This window comes from Sceloporus undulatus, chromosome 3 (assembly GCF_019175285.1).
Source record: "Sceloporus undulatus isolate JIND9_A2432 ecotype Alabama chromosome 3, SceUnd_v1.1, whole genome shotgun sequence".
Classification (NCBI taxonomy): domain Eukaryota; kingdom Metazoa; phylum Chordata; class Lepidosauria; order Squamata; family Phrynosomatidae; genus Sceloporus; species Sceloporus undulatus.
This window is the reverse complement of record NC_056524.1, coordinates 2,727,558-2,753,171: the sequence shown is the minus strand read 5'-3', so window position 1 is coordinate 2,753,171 and position 25,614 is coordinate 2,727,558. Positions and strand designations below refer to the sequence as shown.

General features: G+C 44.8%; 1 protein-coding gene across 2 annotated transcripts in view; it reads right to left on the bottom strand.

Annotated features, from left to right (window-relative positions):
* PDE2A (phosphodiesterase 2A) overlaps positions 1-25,614 on the bottom strand; it is a 528,828-nt gene that overhangs the window by 35,415 nt on the left and 467,799 nt on the right. For both annotated transcript variants that reach the window (XM_042457505.1, XM_042457506.1), the window contains 7 exons: positions 20,360-20,519; positions 19,033-19,085; positions 16,488-16,562; positions 14,950-14,991; positions 12,209-12,277; positions 4,560-4,690; positions 3,042-3,153 (listed from right to left, as the gene is read on the bottom strand). In XM_042457505.1, the coding sequence (XP_042313439.1) occupies positions 3,042-3,153; positions 4,560-4,690; positions 12,209-12,277; positions 14,950-14,991; positions 16,488-16,562; positions 19,033-19,085; positions 20,360-20,519 (642 nt within the window). The remainder of the gene's footprint in view (positions 1-3,041; positions 3,154-4,559; positions 4,691-12,208; positions 12,278-14,949; positions 14,992-16,487; positions 16,563-19,032; positions 19,086-20,359; positions 20,520-25,614) is intronic.

Below are 25,614 nucleotides of genomic sequence, written 5' to 3'. Positions count from 1 at the left end.
TAGAAAGAGAAGAAGACCACACACCAGATGGATAGACTCATATCCATGGATTAAGTGGAGAAACTGGTATCCTGTGTCCAGTTCTGGAAACCACAATTCAAAAAGGATGTTGAGAACCTGAAGCGTGTCCAAAGAAAGGCCACCAAAATGGTGAAGGAAACCATGAAGCTCCATGAGGAAAGACTTAGGGAGCTGGGGATGTTTCACCTAGAGAAGAGAAGGTTAAGGGGTGATATGATGGCCCTGTTTAAATATTTGAAGGAATGTCATATTGAGAAAGCAACTAGCTTGTTTTCTGCTGCTCCAGAGAATAGGACACAGAGCAATGGACTCAAACTACAAGAAAAGAGATTCCACCTCAATGTTAGGAAGAACTTCCTGACAGCAAGAGATGTTCGACAGTGATGGAGATTTTTAAGCAAAGCCTAGATGGCTGTCTGTCAGGGGTCCTTTGATGGTGTCTTCCTGCACAGTAGAGGAGGGTTGGACTGGATGGCCCTTGGGGTCTCTTCCAACTCTGATTCCATATATTCCTGGACAGCAGAAGAGGGCTGCAGTGGATGGTCCTTGGATAAGTTGAGGGTAAAACTTAGGTTCATGCAACAAAGGACCTAAATGATGAAGCAAAGGAAAACAGTGCCAAAGAACCTACAAAATTATGCAGGCGTAACTGTTTTGGCTCCCACTAAAGACTGGATGGAAATGAGAGTAGAGGGAGGTCAGTGCTTCTGGGACAGATTGCACTCTGGCCTTTCATCAGGGGATGGTTCCCTTTTTAATAAGAGTTAAAGTATAATATTTACATTGACCTGTGGATAAGTCGACCTAGCTTTTTGGGATCAATCTTTTGACTAAAATTTCCAGACTTATACATGAGTATATACAGTATAGGCTATTCGTTGTTGGACAGCCAATGTGGTATAGTGCTTTGATTGTTGGACTGGGGTTCGAATCCCGGCTCAGCTATGTAAAAGCCACACTGGATGACTTTGGGCAAGTCACACTCTCTCAGCCTCAGGGGAAGGCAATGGCAAACCCCCTTTGCACCAAACCCTGTGATAGGTGAACGCCTTAGGGTTACCGTAAGTCAGAAACAACTTGAAGGCACACAACAGCAACAACAACTCTTTGTTGATGGGGAGATAGGAAGAAAGCAAGAAAACTGACAACGAAGGGCCTAGACCATCTGCAGCAGAGGTTAATCTTCACCCCGCTTTCACTGCAATGGCTCAAGTCCTGTTTCCAAAGGAGGTTTGCACCTGCAAGTGCTGCTCTGTCTGTGCTTGGCTTCTTTTGACTCCTGGCTAATGCTCTCAGGGACTTTCTCTTCATCTCAGCATGCTTCCTGGATCCCTGCTTTGCAAATTCCTTTTATTCCACCACCAAAGTGGCACTAACAAGGTTGCCAGCCTTTGACTGTGCCCTTGCCTTTGGTCCTGCTGTTTCGGCTTAAAGGCTGCTCCGCAAACTGGGCAGAGTCCTGCTAAGTCGGATCCCCTGCCAGGATCTACGCTCTTCCTTTTCACAGGATCAGAAGAGCAAAGGCCACAATCTGCATATTCACAGGTTTCCAGGGGGTAGGTTTGTAGTGCATGCCTGTGCATACGTCAAAAAATTCAGCAATGGAGCTCTTGATAACTTTTGGATGACGCTGACTGAGAGTCCATCCACACTGCAGAAATAATTCAGTTTGACACCACTTTAACTGCCATGGTCCAATGCTATGGTGTTCTGGGAATTGTTGTTTGATGTGGCACCAGGGCAAAGTGGCATTTCTCAGGGCTTTGTTTATTTATTTCATTTTTATGCTGTCTTTCTCCCAAAAAGGGACCCAAGGGGGCTCACAAGATAAAAATACTTCTGCAGGAATCTCCCCAAGAAAACTCTCTGAGGGATAGTGTGTCTTGGTAGTTTGAGTGTTGGGAGACCAGGGTTACAACAATCTCTGCTGAGCCACAGGAACCCAGATGACCATTAGCAAACCACCTTCTCTCAGCCTTTGAGATAAGTCATGGATTCAGGAAAGGATGCTACGGCTGCCCTGGGTTTACAAGACCTGAGAACATTGTTCCCGAAATAATGAAGAAATACAGAAATCCCAAAGTTAGAGGAATGGAAATTGAAAATATATGATTATTATGCAAGGGACAAATTGACACGTTTAGTGAATGAGAAATCATTAGAGATGTTTAATTTAGATTGGGAACCATGGATTAAACATATATAAAGAAAGAGAATGATTCACATATGTCCATTGTAGTAGAATAATAATAACTTTAGAGGTTAGATAACCAATCTAAACCAATTTCAAGGGACAAATGTGATACTGTGTTGCAGGGATATAATAATATGGCAAAACATATGTAAGCAGAAAATATGTTGGTATGCTGTCTGGTAGAAGAAAGTTCATGATGTAGACACAAAAAATTAATAAGGGGTTAGGCAACAGATATGTTGCGTACGGTGTAAAGAATTAATTAAGATACATGTATATAGATTGTACACTGATAAGGAATATACTATTAGAGCTTTTCAAGAAGTCAGAAGGTATCCGATTTTAGTCTAGTTAGTATTTTGTAACTATTATTGCAATATTTTCTTATATATGGTATGTTTGATGCGTAATATGTCTTTTAAATTTTTTTCTTCTTTTTATGTTTTGTTGTTTATGTTTTTGGTTTTTAATATAATAACATTTTCTATAAAAAAAAAAAGACCTGAGAAAGACTTGTTGAGCTTGCAAGATTCGAGGAAGGCTGCTGAAAACTGGGGATACTGGACAGGTTTCATTCAGAGGGTCGCCTATATTTAAAAAAACAAGATGGCACCCCCTAAAAAGACCCACTTACTGGGGTGGGGGTCCCAGTCAAACCTCCGACAAGGAAAGCAGGCAAGACAAGCCCACAGCTAAAGATCTTAGTGTGTGAGAAGGTCATACAGAAATAGGGACCCAGAGACCCTTGAGCTGAAGCTTTAAATGTCAAGACCCTCACTTTGAACTGAGCTGGACAACAAGCCAACAGCAGCTGCGTGGCACTCACCTGGCACTCGCATTTGAGTTTCTGCTCCTTCTGGAAGGCCAGTGTGCTGGTCAGCACCGTGGAAGTGTAGCAGAAGCAGTGCTGGATTTTGTGCTCATCGAGGTCCGTGTAGCTGCAGGAAGCAGAGGGCAAGGGCACAGCAAAACCATAGAATCAAGAATTGGAAGAGACCCCTAGGACCATCCAGTCCAACCCCCCATCTGCCATGCAGGAAATCACAATCTAAGCATGCCTAACAGATGGCCACCCGGCCTCTGCTTAAAGACCTCCAAAGGAGGAGACTCCATCGCTCCAAGGGAGTGTGTTCCACTGTCAAACAGCCCTTAGTGTCAAGAAGTTCCTCCTAATGTTAAGGTGGAATCTCTTTTCCTTTAGCTTGCATCCATTCTTCCATGTTCTAGACTCTGGAGCAGCAGAAAACTAGCTTGATATATCCTCAATATGTCCCTTCAAATACTTAAACAGGACTATCATATCACCATTTAACCTTCTCTTGTCCAGGTAAACATACACAGCTTCTTGCGTCTTTCCTCATAGGGCTTCATGGTTTCCAGACCCTTCACCATTTTAGTCACCCTCCTTTGGACATGCTCCAATTTGTCAACATCCTTTTTTAATTGTGGTGCCCAGCACTGGACACAGTATTCCAGGTGAGGCCTAACCAAGGCAGAAGAGAGAGGCACTATTACTTCCCTTGATCTAGACACTATACTTCTATTGATGCAGCCTAGAATCGCATTGGCCTTTTTAGCTGCCGCATCACACTGTTGACTCATGTTCAACTTGTGATCCACTATCACTCCTAGATCTGTTTCACACAGTATTAAGAAAATGTTAATACTGGGCTGTGGAACTCCTGGTCACTGGAGATTAATTGGTCCCCTTCTGTCACACTTTATTCCCAGAACCTAGGTTCAGCCTATGACACAGACAGTGAAGAAGAAGGACATGGGGAATTTCCAGTGCTTGAGCCAGACAGTGATGTTCCCCAGTGGCGACAGCACACAGACATGGACTCGACAATATCTAGCACAGCAGAACGTAGATGAGAGAGGGAGGGTTTGTGACACTCAGAGCCTTTATAAAGGAAATGCTCATTAATGAGGCATCAACTGTGGGAGGCTTTCAGCCCATAAACATTCCAGCAACTCCCTTGGAAGGTCATTGCAGGCGGTCAACTATTCTGGAGGAAGCAACACTCTCATTTTTCAAATCCTGGCCCATGCTTCCGAAGAACCTTTGGCCGCTGCATGGTAAGCTGACCATACTACTGGACACTGCCTTGGATTTATTGCTGCATGCTGAGAATTGCATACGCCTGGCTGGTAAACATCTGTACATGAGTGGGGCTGCTTCTGTCTCTGCTAGCTATTTTGCCCCTGGCAGGGCCACCAGTGCACCGGGGGACACCCCTTTCAGAGTTGTCATTCAGTGTGGTCCGTACCCCCTATAGCTGCTAGTGAAGCCTCTGGATACAGTCTATCTGATAGCCCAGGCCCAACCGGATCTTCAGCTCACCTCTCTCCCCCAAGTTTGTTGAAAGCGCAGGCCAGAGCAACCACCTGGGAAGTGGCCCTGCTCATGACGGGGACGCAGAGCATGGATGTCACCTCGAATCCCAGCATGCTGTTTAGTTGCTTGTGCTCCTCCTGAAAGGGAAAGGACACGGCATTCATGGAGCAAGAAGATGGCTGCTGTTGTTTCCCCCCAAGTCAAGACATTTTATTGTAGAAATCAATAGAGTCTCCCAAGATTCCCAGTCTCCCATCTGAGATTTTAATTTCAAGTATATTAGAGCTAAGAGAACTCTCAAGGATGAAATCCCAAGGCAGGTCTGAACTCAAAGGCGCACAAACTAGAAGGTATTATTGCTAAAGCACAGGCAGCACACAATGATTTAGATCAAAAAGCAAAGAACTTGACAAAGAGCCACCCAATGTGATTATTGTATTTCCATGACCTATCCATAATACAAATTTGCATCAACCCAGAAATGTTGATGCTATAAAGAGAGAAGCATGATTTTGAAATAAATATTTTTTAAAATATATTTTAATTAAATATAAACAGGTCATACTAGAAAACAATGAAGAGGCTAAACAGAAAGAAATAAAAAGGAGAGCGAGAGAAAAAACTATATGCAATAGTACTTAGCACTTCATACAGCAATAGCAAGTACATTTCTATGCTGCTTATCAGTGCACTTAAGCACTCTCTAAGCGGTTTACAATATGTAAGGCAATTGCCCCCAGTTAACATTCCCATACTGCTTCATAGTTAACTCAGGATTCTCTGAGCGGTTTACAATCTTAAGCCAATTTTACCAACCTACGAAAGGATGGAAGGCTGAGACAACCATGGAGCCCTGGAATCGAACTCACAACATTGTGACTGCAGTAGCAACGTTTAACAACTGCACCACCAGGGCTCCTGTTCATCATTATATAAATACAGTGGACCTTTACTTTACGTGGGGGATCCGTTCTGGACACCCCTCAGCGTAAGGTGAAAAATACATATGCTCAAGCCCCATTGAATATAATGGAGCTTGTGCTTGTGATGCAGCAGAGTGCTTACATCACGGGCACCATTTATTCTTTTGCCATGCGGCTTCAGCATAAGCTAAAGCCATGTATAGTGTGCCCATGTATGGAGCAAGCGCACTTATACAAAGTCACCAGTATTACCATATACACTTGTCCCTCCACATTCGCCAGGGTTAGGGGCACCAGACCCCCGTGAATGAGGAAAAAACGCAAATAACAAAACACTGGGGGTTTTTTTTAACTGAGAGAACACCTCTCTAGGAATCTCTAGGTCCTCCAGGGCAACTCTGTAGTCAACTTCTGCCAGACATTGAGCATAAATTGTGCTGGAGGAGCTACAAAAGGTTAGTGGAGTGTTTTCTGTAGGAATCTCTAGGTCCTCCAGAGCAACCTTTGGTCAAAGTTGACTATAGAGTTGCACTGGAGGACCTAGAGATTCCTAGAGAGTACATATTAATAACATCCGTGAATAATCAAATCCGCAAAAATCAAAGTTGCAAATGTGGAGGGACAAGTGTACTCCATTTTTTGAAATCTCTAAGGCTAAGCCATACATCTTCTTTAACTTTAATCTTCTAGATCCCGTCCTTGTTTCCTGCTCATATTTACCTACTTGTTCCTTCATATCTATCTTTCAAGGGACAAGAAGATTGTAAAGTCCCTATTCAGCTTGGACTCTACCACCTGGGGCTATAAGTGAAAGCTTCATCAACTGGAAGTACAAAACATACCCCTGCATGCAGAGATCTAGATCATCAAGGCAAAGGGAGCCAGATCAGCTTATTTCCTGACACACTCGTTTACTGCAGTTGGGGATTCTATCCAATCTGTCTATACACTAGGGTTGTATCCGCATCACAGAAATAATCTAGTTTGATAGCACTTTAATTTCCACGGCTCAATACTATGGAATTTTGGGAATGGTAGTCTGTTACAGCACCAAAGCTCTCTGACAGAGAAGGCTAAGTGTCCCACGAAACTACAGTTCCCAGCACTGAAGCATGGCTAGCCCTGAACTAGCATTGAAGCATGGGAGTTAAAGTGCTCTCAAACTGCATTATTTCTCCAGACCTGAAACGTGAACATCTCCATTGTGCAACAGTGTAAAATTTCAATTTGCAGATGTGAGGCAATTTACATTGCTGTATGCCACCCACAGGATGCCATCAAATATATTACAGCAACTGTAATATGAGTCTTTACTAGGCTGTATGATGCCAAAGAATCTTGCCTGCAATCTGCGGGAGGTGAAAATGAACATGGCATTGCCTCCAAATTTGCTGATTGCAGACGAAATCGCCCCTCTTCCTTAGCAGAGATTTGCCAAGCTTCAACCCGAATCCTTGCTCTGCTTCCGATACCCAATTAAAGAGACCTCCACTGCCCCAGTGTGTCCCCCGTGTCTCCTAGATTTGTCACGTTCTTCCTGGGATTAATTGGGCAACTTAATTATGCAGTTGCTTGGCTAGGCACACTGAGAAGTGGCAGACGGCGCCAGCCACTTTGAAGCAGAAGCCGATACGGTTCACCTCTCGGTGAATTTGAAGTGTGGACCATCAGCTTTGCCATGCAACTCTTCCCCTCTTTAACTCCCCATGGCAGAAAATGATACTGAGAGAATAGAATCATAGAACCATAGAATTGGCAGAGACCCCCAACTGGCCAAGCAGCTTGTCCACATCCATTTTGAACTGTGTTGCCCAGAACTGGACACAATGTTATTCCAAGTGAGGCCTGAAGAAAGCAGAAGAGAGTGGCACTATTACTTCCCTTGATCAATCTAGACACTAGACTTCTATTGCTGCAGCCTAGGATCACGTTAGCTTTTGAGCTGCCACATCACACTGTTGGATGACGTTCAACTTGTGGTTAGGAGTCCTAGATCCCTTTCACATGTAGTCTTGTTCAGAACAAAGGGGGAAAGTAAGAGGAGGAACTCAGACATTTTAAAAACTGCTGAAGAAGTAGGATCCCAAAGGATCACTCAAGACCATCCCTACCGAGTGAGGAAAGTTGCAGTGCCATTTCATGCACAGAAGACACATCTGCCTTATCCTGAGGCTGGGATCAGTGCTACCTTCTGCTGCTACATAAACCGTTGGCACCTGGGTGCATCACCCTGGTTTTGCTATGTATTATGGTCTATTTTCCTTTCCTTTTTAACAATTATGTTGCAGTCTAGTAAGAGGCATGGGGTTTTCTGCTTTTGTTTTGGCTTGTGGTTTTTGGTGTCCCCCCCCCCCCCCCCCGTATTTGTGTGGCTTTTGTAATCACATTATTCCACTAATTGTATACGTGCCTCTTTCTTGAACCTATATGACTCACTTATTTTAATTTATAGTCTATTTAAGGCCTTCTTTTTTATTTATAACCCTTGTTGCTATGGTTTCTGGTGTCTGGGATCCTTCTTTTCTCTGTTTATAGAGATTTACAGTCTAACTAACCAAAGCCACTTGGAACAATAGTTTGGTATTGGATACAAGATACAGATCCCCACTTGGCCATGTAAACCCACTGCTGGGCAAGTCACACTCTCTCAGCCTCAGAGGATGGCAATGGCAACCTCTGAACACACTGGCCATCTGATGGGGGTACTCTGAGTTCCTGCATGGCAGGGGTTGGACTAGATGGCCCTTGTGGTTCTTTCCAACTCTATGATTCTGTGATTCTAAACCTTGTAAGGAAAACCCCATGATAGGTTTGCCTTAGGATTACCATAAGCTGGAAATGTCTTGAAGGCACACAACAATAACAACAGTGCTGGTGCAAACTTTTAGTAGTGGTTCAAAAGGGAAATTGTTGCCTGGCACAAGCATCTGCAGATATCTGAGGGACGAGTTTTTCATCAGGGCTTTTGTATGGAAAATGGAAAGCGGAGACAAAAATGAAAGGATATGAGGGGCTGGGAGGACAAAGCAAATATGGTTGGAAGGGCAGGTATGTTTTAATCTGTAAACAAATCAAAGTAAATCCCAAAGAAATGGTGGCACAATGGTTAAACGCCAGAACTGCAATCACTCACAAAAGGTTGTGAGTTCGATCCCAGGCAAGGCTCCAGGATCCACTCAGCCTGGCATCCTTCCATAGGTCGCTAAAATGAGTCCCCAGCGGCCAATTTCCCTCCAGAGGGACACCACAGCCACAAAACTGTGCGGCATCACTCCGGAGTAAAAAGAACCCCGAAAAAACAGGTTCTTTTTCAGCATCCAAGCAGATGTCACCAGTGTGTGACGTGATGCACAGCTACGTGTATATGCTGCGTGTCGCTTACATCAAAATGGTGGCAGTCATGTACACGGGATGTCGCCATTAGTACACCAAGGTGCTGTGCTAGAGTTAGGGACCGTGTGGTCAGTGCACAGTCCCTAACCCTGGAATTGGCGCCAGCATGGCGCATTCAGCCTGTCTGTTCTGGGCCTTAATCTATACATTGCACAGAGGTGTGTGTGTAGCTCCTCTAGTCCTATGTTTCATCCTTTGGACTAATATCCCCCTTATATCCCCTTCCCTGCACCACCTCTGTGCTTCATGGTCACTCCCCGCGCAACCGGAACTGATTTCATGTCACTTCCTGTTCTGGTAATTGACTGAAATGTGGCCAATTTTGCCCGTTCAATGGGCTTTTTGCAAGGAAGGCAAGGTGGACCAAGATGCTATGGCCTTTATCAGACGGGCAAAAAGACAAGAGCATAGTGATATGCTCCTGTCAAAATCATGCAATAATTATCACATGACATTGCAGGAAAATCCTATGAATAAAAAGCGGCACTAGAATGCCTCTTCATTCACACGATAATTGTGCGATAGTCATGACATCATGCGATAATTTTCACATTATTGCATGATTTTGACAGGAACATATCGCTATGCTCCCGTCATTTTTGCTAGTCTGATAAAGTCCTATGTTTCATGCACTTTGAAGTTTACTTACCATTAAAAATAAAACATTTTGGGAAAAACATTTTTTTAAAAAGTGGGGAGTCTGAGACCTTCTAGAAGGATTTTTAGACTACAAAATGGGCCTTCAAGTGCCCCCATCCCTGGGCAAGAGTATCAGATGTGGGACTTTGCAGGCCCTTCTCCAAACAGAGCAAGCAAACCAAACTTTATTTACAGCCACGGCTGCTGCAATCTTCTGCAAAATAACACAACGCCACCCCTGTGAACCCGCTCACAGGCTGCCCTCTCCCTCTTCATGATGGAAGGTTCCCATTTCCCATTACTTGGCCAGCGAGACCATATTTAATTTCCCTTCCCTTGTGTTAGCCCTCCTGGCCTGTTTGTCGATTTGAACACGAATGATGGATTACTCAAGAGCCCTGGCTAAATAACTCCAAGTGGCATGGCGGCACACGTTCTTTCTGGGATGGCTCTATGGGTTCACTTTTTTGGGAAGAGGGGGGTGTTATGCACCCCTGCATACCCCACGCTGTATTTTGGGGTCCTCATATCCAGATATCTCATTATTTGGAGCAAACATGCTTCTGAGAGATCAAATGATCTTTCAGGAACACTAAAAAGATCAGGTTCCCGGGAAAAAATGGAATTGCTTCTCCCAGATGTATACCTCCAAGTAAACACAACCATCAAATCTAAAGTGCTCCTTCCTTCCCCCAAATAATCTGTATTTCCTCTTGAAACCTAAGACTAAGCATCTCTTTGCACCCAAAGCAACAAAGCCATCTGTCTCTGCCTACCCCGTGTTATGTTCCCAGACAAACTTCTCAGTCCCTCCATCTCAGGTATATCCCCATCCAATCCCTGCTTTTGTTCAAATCGTCAACCAGTCCAGAATCCCACTGTCCACTCCTGGGACAAGTCATTCAAGCCTTTATTACCTGGCCAGGTAGACTATTGCCTGGGGCTAGTTTTAAAATATAAGTGTGGTTTCAAAACCTAATCTATACACACACAGCCTGCATACATGCCTGCACTTTGTGCATGTTCTGTGTCATCCTCAGACCGCCCAGTGTGAGCCAGTCCAGCTTTCCGCCATCTTCTTTTTGGACAGGTAATTATAACCTCATTGCAAACCTATAAACTCTGCTATCCCATATCCCTATTTCCATTTCGGTTAGCTCTGTATGCTGTGTCTGTTTGAATTTTTATCTTGGGTGAGTGTGTGTGAATGGTTGCACTCTGCATTTTTCTAAATAAAACCTTCTAAATTCACCCCATCCCTGGACTCCTCCTCAGTATGTACTGGTATTTACTGGTGTAAACAATCCAAAAGTTACCCAAGACTCTGGCACACTAATTTCCCCCAAATTTTGAAGTGTCGCTGACAACTAGTGGGACCCTCAACTATTCTTTGGGTAACAGAGGGAGGGGTCAATTAAAGCACAGAAAAACAGAGACTTTGTCCTTCCAGACACATAGTTTGATATGCCACTAAACCATCAGAGAGACCTCTTTGGCCTCCTGCTTGTCATGCGCAGCTTTAATTACTGGCGTCTGCTGTTTGTGTACCATGTGCACCTGTCATGTTGCCTTAGGATGCTGTAAGTAGCTGCCATACTGCAGAAATAAAGCAGTTTGACACCACTAGTTTCCATGGATCAGTGCTATGGAATTCTGGGATTGAGTCATGGCATTGAAAGCAATGTCAAGCTGCTTTATTTCTGCAGTGTAGCAGCAGCTGTAGATTCATTGAGGTATTTGGGGGGATATGTGTGAGAGAGTCCTGTGGCTCACAGGCAGAGTACTATGTATTCTCAAGCAAAATATGAGCAACAACCAGTCCCATACCACCACCACCACCCCACATACAGGGCCTAGCAGAGAAATAAAGCAGGCATTGTCATCTTTGCAAAATATATATGAAGCAGATCTACAAATACTAAAGATTTTGTGACATCTCATGGCGAGAAGCTCTCTAAAGCACTCTTGACACATGGAATGGAGGGCAAGAACAGCTCAGCATTTCCCTGAAACCAAGATGGCACCAGAAATGGCTAAATTGGAGGGGAGTGGCACAAAATGTGGCCCTGGAGTCTAAGCCTGTTTTTGCAGCCCTCATGTACAATGGACTCCCTGGACCACCCCCTTTTTTAGCCCAAAATAAAGAGCAGATGGCTTCACAGGAGGCATTCAGTCAGGGGCAGGTTGCCCAGAGTTATGTTGGAAGCCCTCTAGATGCCTAGAGAGAAAATCTCTCTAGTCATCTGGAGATCCTATGGGCTACTTCAGACAGAAATATAGCATTCATCATTATCCTTAATTTTTGCTCTCCACAGTAAGTCTGGGAACGTATCCCTTGTGGATACAGGGATTAAGCTGTACATGAATTTATGCCAGGCAAGCACAAAGCACGGTCTTATCAAGCGCCTTTATGATATATGTTTTAGGGGAAACAAACTGATCACTGCCCATAAGAAACGGTGGTGAGCCTGCCACTTAATGATATAGCAAGCATTACGTAGGGTCTCATCCAGCATTTTCTAAATGGTAAGTAGCCCAAGACCAAATCCATAGCATACGTTGCTGCAATTCCACCTTCATCCAAGAAGAGGCAGTACCAGGGCTAAAATGGACACCAGAAAGAGCATGCAAGAAGCTAGATACAGAGGAGCATTAGAGTGTGTGTACTGGGACAGGGCTCAGTCCCAGAGATGGACCTACCAAGCTGATGTCTTGCAGAGTGATCGACTTCTTCTCCTCCACAACGCTTCCCAAATGGCCAACTGTTAACTGTTTGGAGAAGAGAGAGAAAGAGAGAGAATCATGGGGAAGGGTGGCAAACCAGAAAGGCAAATGACTGCCATAGTAAGGAAATGGGTACAGCTGTCAGGGGAGAGTGGACTGGCAGATTGGTCTTAGGACACACAGGAGCAACTACTCCAATGGGCATTCACCCCGCTTTGAGATGTCACCCAGTGTGGTCTGCACTCTCCGCACCTACCTAGTGACACCTCTTGGGTGGATTTTCCATTATGATATGATATCAAAACTCCAGGCATTGAAACGTGGGATTCCATGAAACCATGCTACCTGATATTTTGGAAGTAGGAATAAAAATGCATAGCTTCTACTTCCAATTGCAAGACCAGATGCAGAGCTGGTGTTGGGCTTTGACTTCTTGTGTTTGAGGAAACAGGGTCCAAGCAGTGGGTTTTAGAATCATAGAGTTGGAAGAGACCCCAAGGTCCATCCAGTCCAACCCCATTCTGCCATGCAGGAACTCTCAATCAAAGCATCCCTGAGAGATGGCTGTCCAAACTCTGTTTAAAGTCCTCCAAGGAAGGAGACTCCACCACTCTCTGAGGGATTGCGTCCCACTGTCAAACAGCCCTTACTGTCAGGACGTTCCTCCTAATGCTGAGGCAGAATCTCTTTTCCTGGAGCTTGCATGCATTCTTCCAGGTCCTAGTCTCTGGAGCAGCAGAAAACAAGCTTGCTCCCTCCTCAATGTGACATCCCTTCAAGTATTTAAACAGGGCTATCATATCACCTCTTAATCTTCTTTTTTCCAGGCTAAACATCCCTAGCTCCCTAAGTTGTTCCTCATAGGGCTTTATGGTTTCCAGGCCTTTTACCATTTTAGTCGCCCTCCTTTGGACACATGGCTCCAGTTTCTCAATGTGCTTTTTGAATTTTGGTGCCCAGAACAGGACACAGTATTCCAGGTGAGGCCTGACCAAAGCAGAATACAGTGGCACTATTACTTCCCTTGATCTGGACACTATACTTCTATTGATGCAGCCTATAATTGCATGGCCTTTTTAGTTGCTGCATCGTGCTGTTGATTCATGTTCAGCTTGTGGTCTACTAGGACTCCTAGATACCTTTCACATGTTTAAGTCTCCTTAAGCCAGGTGTCCCCCATCCTATATCTATGCATTTCATTTTTTTTCTACCTAAGTGCAGTATCTTACTTTGCTCTGGGTTGGAAGGAGGAATACAAATGCATAGCTGCTACTTCCAATTGCAACACCAGGTGCAGAGCCGGTGCTGGGTTTTGACCTGTTGTGTTTGAGGGAACAGGGTTCAAGCGGTGGGATTTAATTACAACCAATCTTGGGACATGAAAAATGGGATTCTTGTTGCCCAGAAACTGGGTAGTTGCTGCAGGCTTTCCTGACCAGGCAGGCTGTGTTCCAACTTGAGGGCTTGGTGCATAGCGCAATCCAAGGCTGGTATTCTCACAGCACTCAGAAACATTCTTATCACTGTGCAAACCGCACAGCACATTTCCAAGCATGGTTGCTGTCACTGCGGAATGTTTTAGCCAGGCAAGATGAGGTACTGTACATAAATCAAGAAGGCAGACGCTCCAGAGCTCTCAAATGCAGACTGCTTGCGCACAATCATTGTTTAACCTCCCTGCCACCACCAATTATGGTACCATTATCTCCTTGCATTATCTGCTACTGTGGATTGATCACTCTTTCTCTTAAGCTATCCAGAGGATGCATTGTGCTGGATTTCTACAAGGCTTGGTGTATATGTGTGAGTATGTGTGTGTATAAGAGAGGAAAAGAGAGAATTCAGCTCTGACAATATCATTGCAGTTCATTGCAACTTGCCTATGTGTGTTTCCCTATTAGACTGGCTGTGGGATGCGGGAGCTCTGGCGGTGCAGTGCTTAAATGCTTGTACTGCAGCTACTCATTCACAGACTACAAGGTTGTGCGAGTTCAACCCCAGCCAAGGATTCAGGACTGATTCAGTCTTGCATCCAGCTTGTTGGGAGCAATTAGCATACACTTTGTAAACCGCTTAGTACATCAGTAAGTGATACAGAAACGTACTTGCTATTGCTATGCTGGGATCTGTAGTCATAGAGCACTTGCATTGGGGACTGGGCTGCTAAGAGACCCTTTTAAGAAAGTCTCAAGGGCACCATTTTGAAATATAGACCCTCACCAGGACAGTCTTTACAGTAACACCAAAAAGGCATGTGCTTGTGCCAATCTAAAAACATTGTCATCTCTGCCAGGAGCAGATGCTTTGTAAAGCTAATGGTTCTTGCACACTCAAGGCATTTGCACACTGTACTTTGGATGTATGTTGCTCATAACCATACAGCCTTGCTGGGAAAATCCGTTTTGGCTGTCCATCCACTGTGAAGGTTGCAACTGAACTCCAAGGAAACCTTCCTCCATCCCTTTCCATTCTTCCTCCCATCTGATTCTGCCATATTCAGTGGCTACTGAGCACACTTAATCCTCATTGGGCTACTTCTGAGGAATCCTTTCCAAGGTTGAGTTGTACAAACCATGGAGGTCTTCCAAACCTGGGGATAGTAACTCTCTCTTGGGCTTGCTTTGTCTGTGTGTGTCTGTGTTGCTTTCTTTCAGCTACACAAGCATTGATATCCACACCAGAAAATCATAAATAAAGACTATGTTTGAACAACTCACAGGAAAACTGATTTCCTCCTCCAGGACTTTATCGCCCACAACCTGAAAGACACAAGAAGGGGTCCAGCATGAAATGGAAGGAATCAAAATAACAATATCACAGTTTTTCCTCATCTGGGGCTCAAGGTGGCTTGTGCATGTGTGCCTTCAAGTCGCTTGTCAATTTCTGGCAACCCAGGGAATTTGGTAGGTTTTTCCTAGTCAAGGAATCCTTAGAGGTGGGTTTATCAGTTCCATCCTCCGAAATATAGCCTGCAGCACATGGGATTCCTTGGTGGCCTCCCATCCATGTACTAAACCAAGGCTGATCCTGCTTAGCTTCCATGATCAGACCGGATCTGATGCCTTGAGGTATTGTGTATACACGTCTTCCAAGTCGCCTGAGGATTTATGGTGACCTCATGAATTTCACAGGGTTTTCTTAGGCAAGGAATACTCAAAGGTGGTTTTGCCAGTTCCTTCCTCTGAAAAATATACTACAGCAGCTGGGTGTCTCACCCAAATATTAACCAAGTATGACCCTGCTTAGCTTCCAGGATCAGATGAGATCTGGTGCCTTTGAGGTATTTAGGTGACTTAAAAAAATTAAAAGCAATACAGCTAAAAAAAGTCGATTATACAAATGTTTTTAAAATGTTTAATTAAAATTCTAGCTAATAAAATGAAAAGCAATTACAAACAAACATCTTGTCTTCTGCACAAGAAATGCTACAGTTGGAAACTAATGGTTGGTCTTGAGGTCTTTCCCAACTCTAATATTCTGTGATCCTCTGGCACAAAAGTCATGCATGGTTGTTGTTGTTGTTGTTGTTGTTTTGCATAGAAAACAACATTTTTTTGCTCTGAAATTTTCTGGGTAGAAAATGCCCTTTCCTATGCATAAAATGCCAGTTCTTTCTTGGCAAATGCTGCTTTCTGTGCAAAAGAAACCCAAAATAGAGAAAATATATGCACATTTTGCCTTTAAATAATCCCTAAACTGCAAACCGTTTTCAAAGACATTCTCACAGTTGGTAGAAAAGAGCTACAACTACTCGTTCCTTCCTTCGGGAACAAAATTAGTGAGGAATTATACCTCTGGTGCTCTAAATGAAATAGCTCTAGTTCCCTCCATCTTTCAACTAAACTGCATCCCTTCACATATTTGAAGACGGCTGCATCCTTTCTGGGCTTAACATATCCCCATTCCCTCAATTGTTCCTAGCAGGGTTTGATTCTCAGCTGCACTAGTGATTTTGAGAAAGGATCAGTCGCACAATGCTCCAAGAGGTAGACTGTGGCTGCATCTCCACTGCAGAATTAATGCAGTTTGACACCGCTTTAACTGCCATGGCTCCATTCTATGGAATTGTGGGATTTGTAGTGTGCTGTGGCACTGACAGAAAAGGTTCGCATGAAACTACAAATCCCAGAATTCTGTAACATTGAGCCATGGCAGGGCCAAACAATTAGAAACCAAGCAAGGACCAAACAACCAGCGACAGGGACACCTTTTGCATGGAAAGTTTTAAGACTGAGATGGGAGAGAGGAGACTCACCTGACAGAAAAGCTGGTGGTTATCTTCTGAGACCAAGAGGAGGCAGCAACATGGCGACTGAGTTTCCTGCTTCAGCTGCAAGAAACAGAGATGGTTACACAAAGAACGACGATGCATCATAGTCTGGGCTTAAGCTTGGGTACTGTAGTTCTTTATTGCTGTTCCTGTTTAGACCTGATACACTTGTCCCATACTCTCCATGCACAAAGACAAGTTTCCTATGCCTTTGTGCACAACCATTGTTAAAACTGGACCTGCAATTTCATTTCCTTACAAAAAGGATTTGTAATTTGAATTGACATCCTCACATCCTAATGGCATATATATATCTGTGCCTGGCTTCCACTCCACCAAATGCATCTGAGGAAGTAGACTGAAGTCTACGAAAGCTCATGCTGCCAATTTCTTTCTTTGAATTAGTCTCAGAGGTGCTACAAGATCCCTCCAGCTCACAGTTTCACAAAACTATATGCCTAGATATCTCAATGAATTGGCCTCTCTCTCTCTCTCTGTTATTCCGCAGCTGAGCATAATCTGAGCCCTGATAAATTTAGCAAGTAAAAGTAGCCAGGAAACCTCAGAGCTTGGGAAAGTTACTATGTTGGACTACAGCTTCCAGAATCAACCAACTACCAGGGGCAGATGGCAAATTCTGTACTACAGTAAATCCACTTTAGGTTTCATCTTAGGCTTAAGTGGTTCAAGGAACTTGGAGCAGCTCTTTTGAAACCTGGAATAAAACCTACAACAGATTCCTGTTGCATCCCTAACATTGAAGCCTCTAGACATCTGTGTCACCCAGATAGCACAGCTTGGTGTTGCTGTTAGTTGCTCTTGAGTCGTTCTCAACTCATGGCAACCTGTGGATGAGACATCTCCAAGACCCCCTGTCCTCTACTGTCTTGCTCAGGTCCTGCAAATTTAGGCCCGTAATCTCTCTGACTGGGTCCATCCATCTGATATGCAGTCTTCCTCTTTGTCTACTACCTTCCACCTTTCCTAACATTATTGTCTTTCCCAATGATTCATGCCTTCTCATGATGTGGCCAAGTGACAGCTTCAGTTTAGTCACCTTGGCTTTCAGGGAGAGTTCAGGCTTGATCTATTCAAGGACCCATTTATTGGTTTTATTGGCCATCCATGGCATTTTCAGCACTCTTCTCCAGCACCACATCTCAAATGAGTTTTTCTTTTTATTCACCTTTACTGTCCAGCTCTCACATCTGTACATGATGATGAGGAATACTATGGCTTGGGATGATGCTAACTTTAGCATCCAGTGTTATGTCTTTGCATTTTAGGAGCTTGTTTAGTTTTTTCACTGCTGCCCTTTCCAGCCCTAGTCTGATCAATGTTTGATCCAAAGTATGGGAATTTGATTATTTCCATTTTATCATTATTGAGAATAAATTGTTCTGGGGTCATTATTTTTGTTTTCTTAAAATTCTGCATTAAGCCTACCTTAGTACTTTCCACTTTGACTTTCTGTAGTTGGGTCTTAAGTTGTTTTCTGATAGTAGTACGGCGTTGTCTGCATATCTTAAGTTGTTGCTGTCTCTTCCTCAGACCTTCACCTCTCTTGCCTCTGAGTCTAAGCCTACTCTGTGTTATTTATTTATTTATTTATTACATTTGTTTGCTGCCTTTCTGATAAAAACATTTTTATAAAAAATTACAGTCCAATTCAAAATGCTATTTCCTGCATACATGCTGAGCAAATACGAGTCATAGCTACTGACCATCCTGGCTACTGGCAACTTTTCCAAGCACTGGGCCATTTTGACTTTCATATTCGCAGCTTTTGGAAGACATTTCCTTCTGCTTTCCTCCATTACAACAATCTTAGATACAGGGGTCAGAGACCACCGCGGGTCTCATTCTTCCCCTCTGGCTGCCAAGGGATAATTTTGCAGAAAGAAGTGATTAAGAGGATCTCAAGGACTTGAGACCATCACCGGACGGGAAGCCCTGTAGGTATGATAGCTTAAATTCCATTCCCTGCTGTTCACATTCTGCACTCAGAAATCAAGAATAGGTCTTGATTGCTGGAAACAGGCCTGTTTTGCATAATTTGGGTCCATCTGAATGCCACTTTATTGAAAATTCTAAAATTAAAGGGTTTTGCAGAAGAGGAGAACAGGGTGAGGTTGGAGATGGCTTAGGAGGGCAGTTAGAAGGTTTATTATCAAAAGGCATCTGTACTGTAAGACAAAGTTTGAATCTGCACAGCAGAAATATTCCAGTTTGGCACCACTTTAACTGCCATGGCTCAGTGCTATAGAATTCTGGAATTTTAGTTTTGTGATACATTGAGCTTTCTCTATTGGAAAGCTCTGATGCCACAACAAACTACAGTTCCCAGAGTTTCATAGCACTGAGCCACAGCAGTTGATGTGGTGTCAAACTGGAATAGCTCTGCAGTGCAGATGCAGCCATAAATACAGTCAGCGTTAGTATTGTCAGTGGAAGCAAGAAACACTCGCCAAGTGCAAGGGAAAGACACAAGGGCACATTTAACAGCAGAACAAAGGTCCTTAATACTCACATAATTAATTACTTTCAGCTGGAGTGAGGCAGCGTCCAAGTCGTACAGCTCCCCTGCAAAAGTAAGAAAGCAGCCTGTGAAAAGTCCCTGCTTGCCACATTGAGGTGGGAGAATTTTTAAAAAGAGACGAGAAAAATAATAATAATGAAGGATAACTATTTAGCTCTAGCAATATGGACTCTCCCTGCACAAGGGAGGTACGAGGCTGTTTAGGAGCCAGAGAGGTGAGAATCAGTGGCAGACATACTGGTCCAGATAAAAGATGGAGAAAATCTCTCCTGTCCTGGGACTACAGCTCTCAGAATCCCACAGTCAGTATGCCCATGCCAGCTGGGGATTTGCGGAGTTAAGAGAAACATAGAGTTGGAAGAGACCCCAAAGGTCATCCAGTTCAACCCCCTTCTGCCATGCCCTCTAGCTTCTGTTTAAAAACCTCCAAATGAGATTCCACCATCCTCCAAGGCAACTTCTTCCACTGTTGAACAGCTCTTACTCTCAGGAAATTCTTCCTAACATTGAGGTGGAATCGCTTTCCTGTACAGCCAGCCCTTGGTATCAGTGGACTTGCCATATGTGGATTCAAGATGTCAAGCCTGCATTGTTCCCAATGGCAGCTGTGCCACCATTAAGTCCCATTGTCTCTAACATGGCCACACTGCCACTCAGGACAATGGACGCTGTCCCTAATGGTAACACGGCCAAATGCATGCGCCGCCATTGGGGACAATGGAACTTGAGCAACCATAAATTTTGTTATCTGCGAAGGGGAATGGATTCCCCATGGATACCGAGGGCCGATGCAATTTGGATCCATTGCCCCATGTCCTAGTCTCCAGAGTTGCAGAAAGCAAGCTTGCTCCATATTCAGTATGACATCCTTTCAAATATTTAAACTGGGTTTTCACATCACCTCTTAAGCCTCTCTTCCCCCGGCTAAACATACCTGGCTCTCTAAATTCCTCTTCACAGGGTTTGGTTGTTTCCAGACCTCTCACCATTGCAAGGAAAGAGATTCCATCTCCAAACCTTAGGAAGAACATCTTGACTGTAAGGGCTGTTCAACAGCAGAATAGACTGCCTCAGAGGGTGATGGACTCTCCATCTTTGGAAGTCTTTATACAGAGTTTGGATAGGTATCTTTCAGGAGTGTTTTAACTCTGTCCTCCTGCTGGGGGTTGAATTAGATGACCTTTGTGGTACCCCTCCAACCTTCCATCTCATGATTACGCTCTTTCATTCTACATATCAGGATTGCATTGATTACATTGGTACAAATAACTGTTTCCCAGCCCAGTGCAGCCTTCTGCTGCCAGGCTCCCCTCCTTACCGCACAACTGGAGAATCTTTCGGTCCAAATCACTGTAGCTGCCCTTGGGAGCCTCTCCGATTTTCGAAAGCGAGTTCTGCGAAGAGCTGGTAGACAGGTTGACCTGCGGCCAGGGCTGCAGCTTCTGCAGGGCTTGGATCCGCTTGTAGGAGACCAAGATCTGCAAACAGACAAAATGCATGGATTTAGCGATGCACCAGTTATGGGCAACTGCACAGTGAAGAAGAGGTTATCTAAGAAAAGTGGCTTAGAGAGCAGGGTGTGTTTAGCCTGGGGAAGAGGAGGTTGAGACGTGATATGGTAGCCCTGTAAAAGTATTTGAAATGATGTCATATTTAGGATGCAGCAAGCTTGTTTTCTGCTGCTCCAGAGACTAGAACAAGGAACAATGGATTGCAAAGTCCAGGAAAAGAGATTCCAACTCAACATTAAGAGGAACCTCTTGACAGTAAGGGCTGTTCAACAGTGGAAGGCACTCCCTCGGAGGGTGAGGGAGTCAGTTTGAAGTCCTCCAAGGAAGGAGACTCCACCACTCTCTGAGGAAATGTGTCCCACTGTCAAACAGCCCTTACTGTCAGGATGTTCCTCCGAGTGTTTAGGTGGAATCTTTTTTCCTGGAGGTTGCGTCCATTGTTCTGGGTCCTAGTCTCTGGAGCAGCAGAAAACAAGCTTGCTCCCTCCTCAATATGACATCCTTTCAAGTATTTAAACAGGGCTATCATATCACCTCTTAACCTTCTCTTCTCCAGGCTAAACATCTCCAGCTCCCTATGTTGTTGGCAAGGTTTCCAGACCTTTCACCATTTTAGTCACCCTCCTCTGGACACGCTCCAGTTTCTCAATGTCCTTTTTGAATTGTGGTGCCCAGAACTAGACACGATATTCCAGGTGGGGCCTGATCAGAGCAGAATACAGTGGCATTATTACTTCTCTTGATCCAGACACTATACTTTTATTGATGCAGCCTAAAATTGCATTGGCCTTTTTAGCCGCCGCATCACACTGTTGACTCATGTTCAACTTGTGGTCTACTTGGACTCCTAGATCCCTTTCACACATAGTTTCATTCAGCCAGGTGTCCCCAATCCTATATTCGTGCATTTGTGCAAAGTCATATCTTTTTGTATGTGTGTGCACCTTCAAGTCATTTCCAACTTATAGTGACCCAAAGGACATTGATTACATTGGTACAAATAACTGTTTTCCCAGCCCAGTGCAGCCTTCTGCTGCCAGGCTCCCTCCTTACCCGACAACTGAAGAATCTCGGTCCAAATCACTGTAGCTGCCCTTGGGAGCCTCTCCGATTTTCGAAAGCGAGTTCTGCGAAGAGCTGGTAGACAGGTTGACCTGCGGCCAGGGCTGCAGCTTCTGCAGGGCTTGGATCCGCTTGTAGGAGAACCAAGATCTGCAAACAGACAAAATCATGGATTTAGCGATGCACCAGTTACGGGCAACTGCACAGTGAAGAAGAGGTTCTAAGAAAAGTGGCTTAGAGAGCAGGGTGTGTTTAGCCTGGGAAGAGGAGGGTTGAGACGTGATATGGTAGCCCTGTAAAAGTATTTGAAATGATGTCATATTTTAGGATGCAGCAAGCGTGTTTTCTGCTGCTCCAGAGACTAGAACAAGGAACAATGGATTGCAAAGTCCAGGAAAAAGAGATTCCAACTCAACATTAAGAGGAACCTCTTTGACATGTAGGACTGTTCAAACAGTGGAAGCACTCCCTCGGAGGGTGAGGGAGTCTGTTTGAAGTCCTCCAAGGAAGGAGACTCCACCACTCCTGAGGAAAGTGTCCCACTGTCAAACAGCCCTTACTGTCAGGATTTCCTCCGAGTGTTTAGGTGGAATCTTTTTTCCTGGAGGTTGCGTCCATTGTTCGGGTCTATCTCTGGAGCAGCAGAAAACACTGGCTTCCCTCCCAAATATGACATCCTTTCAAGTATTAAACAGGGCTATCATATCACCTCTTAACCTTCTCTTCTCCAGGCTAAACACTCCAGCTCCCTAAGTCTTTCTTCATAGGACATGGTTTCCAAACCTTTCACCATTTTAGTTGCCCTCCTTTGGACACGCTCCAGTTTCTCAATGCCCCTTTTTGAATTGTGTGCCCAGAACTGGACACAATACCAGGTGGGCCTGACCAGAGCAGAATAGAGTGGCACTATTACTTCCCTTGACTAGGAACTATACTTCTATGATGCTGCCTAAAACCGCATGGGCCTTTTTTAGTTGCTGCATCGCACTGTTGACTCCAGGTTCAACTTGTGGTCTCCTTAGACCTCCTAGATCCTTTCACACATAGTCCCAGGGCCGTAGTGTCAGGATGAATGGTGATCCATTGCTAAATAGTTTTCCCAGGAGAAAGAACAGAGTGAATTTCATAGTGACGAGCTATTGGGAAAATGTTCTCAGACAAGATGTTTCCCAGATGGGAAACTCACTTCGTATGATCTGTAAGCAATCTCCCAGTCCAGCGCACTATTCACCTTCTCCACAGTCTAAAGATTATGCTGATTCCAATCTTGAGAGGTCCTATAATGGCTGAGTCCCTTCAGGCTTCTCCAAGTCTGGGCTCTCTGGTTTGAACTGCCATAGCTGAATATCGTGCTGGGAAACTGCTGCTTGGTTTACTTGCTAAAACATCCCTTAGGATGTTAAAATTATATCAGGATCAAGATAGGTGACTGAGGACTGGTTCTTGGGTTACAATTCTATTATTCGGAGAAGGTTACACACATTTAATCCTTATAAAACCTGAGACATATGTAAGAGCAAGGGGAGAGCAAATCAAGCAATCTGCTTCCGAGTGGGGAGTGGATTATTCCTAGTGACTGCAGTTCCAAAAGACATAAAAGAATTCCTAGAGCGTGCCAGTGGGAAACTGGTGGGAGGTTTCCACAAAGCTGGAAGCTTTAAAGGCTTCTCTGCGTTTTAGAGCTCCACCTTTGTTGAAACCATCCCACCGCCTCCCACCTGGGCAGCTCTGGGATTCTTTTGCAATGCTCCTTCAAAGGTCTCCCCATGACAGCTGATGAACTATTTTGGTGTCAGAGAGGGATTTTCAGGTCAGAAGGCTTGCAGAGAATGCAGAAGGGAGGGAGGGTGGATTAGGAGGAATGGTTGAGGGAGCTGGGGATGTTAACTTGGAGAAAAAAAATGAGAGGAAAGTCAGGATAGCCACATATCTGAATGGATGTCATGGAGAATAATAGAATCATAGAGTTGAAGAAGGACCCCAAGGACCATCAGTCCAACCCATTCTGGCATGCAAAAAGACATAACCAAAGCACCCCTAACAAATGGCCATCTAGCTTTTGTTTGAAGACCTCCAAAGAAGGAGAACCTCCATCAAACTCTGAGACAGCAGCTTCCAATGTCAAAACAGCCCTTACTGTCCACCTCCATTAGAGGAACTCCCTGACAGTAAGGGCTGTTCGACAGTGGAACTATTCCTTCCTCGAGATTTTGGTGGAGTCCCTTCTTTGGAGGTCTTTAAGCAGAGGCTGGATGGCCATCTGTCACAGGGAGTACTTTGATTGAGAGTTCCTGCATGGTAGAATGGGGTTGGAGTGGATGGCCCTTGTGGTCTCTTCCCAACTTTATGATTCTATGATTCTAGGAAGTTCATCCTAATGTTTAGATGGAAACTCTTTCCTGTAGCTTGTACCATTGTTCCGGGTCCTATTCTCTGGAGCAGCAGAAACAAGCTTGCTCCATCCTCTATGTGACACCCTTTAAATATTTAAACAAGGCTATCGTGTCACCTCTTAACCTCTTCTTCTCCAGGCTAAAGATACCCAGCTCCCTAAGTCCCCCTCTAGACTTTGTGGTTTCCAGCCCTCCACCATTTTAGCTGTCCGCCTCTGGACACCCTCCAGCTTGATAACAGCCACCTTGATTTGGTACCCAGAACTGGACACAGTGTTCAAGGTGAGGCTGACCAAAGCAAATAGACTGGTACATTATTTTCCTTCATCTAGACACTATGGCGGGTTACAGACCGCCTATTTGGGGCGGGCTGTACCCGCCCCTTTCCCCGGGTGTATCAGGGCCTCAGTGGCCAATGGCAGCCGCTGAGGCCCTGATCACTGCTTTTGTTTTCAGGCGGTGGGGAAGCGCAAAACGCCCCAAGGACACCCCAAGCCCCAAGGACACCCCACGGCGGCGGAGAGGGGGAGAAAGGGGCCGCTTGGCCCCTTTCTCCCTTGCTTACATGGGTGCAGCATCTGAAGGCTGCGCCCAGCGAAGCAAAGTGGCGCCTCAAACCAGGAAGGAGCTCCGAAACGGAGCTCCTTCCTGGTTTGCGCAAAGGGCGCCCTAGGCACCCTGGCGCGAGCGAGGATGTCCATGTCCCAGCCGCCCTGTTTAGAGGCGGCGTGGCCGTGACGTCCTCATGACGGCGGCCGTCTGGAACGCACCGCCATTTTTTACGCGCAGAGCGCGTTTAGGGTTGGGGAGGTGTGGAAGCACCGCACCTCCCTAACCCTATACGCGCTCTGCGCGTACTTTAATGGCGGTCTATAACCCGCCTATATTTCTATTGATGTACCATGACGACTGCTGCACTGCACAACTAAATATGCATTTTGCACCAGTTTGCATGCATAGGGGGCACTGTATGTGACAACACTGTGCACCAATAGGCAAACTGCTGTGATGACTAGGTCATCCTGTCATTTGGAAACTTCTCCTGACTACAAAGGGTTAATCTAAGGGGAGGTACATGCTAAGGAAGCTGACATCACATTCTAATGAACTGTGACATCATAGCTGATGCAAGGTCTAAGTGACCAGTCAGAGAGTAGGACCGGAGATTCAAGATCATTGGATGGAACTTTAAAAAGCGTGTGCAGCCATGCGGTCTTTTGTCTCTCTCCCTCTCTCCTCTTGGGGGGAAACCTGCTTTCTCTTGTTCTCCATCTTGGCTTTGTTTGGGGAAACCAGAGGCTTTTCTTTGTCCTGAGCAGCCGGAGGACCGGCTCAGGAATGCAGGTAAGTTGTCACGGAGCCAGCTCCCTGATTCCAAGAATTCCACAAGGACTACAAAGCACTTCACTGTGTGAGTAGCTCAGGAACAGTGCCATAGTGCGTCTTAGGTTGTTTTATATATCCCATATAGCTTGGCTGAAATGAACTCTTTGCAATTATCCTTCTATACCTGCAAGGCAAGGAGGCCTTGCATGAATGATATCTTTCTATTCCATGCTATTTCTTTAAATAAACTTCTTTCTTTTAAAAAGTACCCTGCTGTCTCT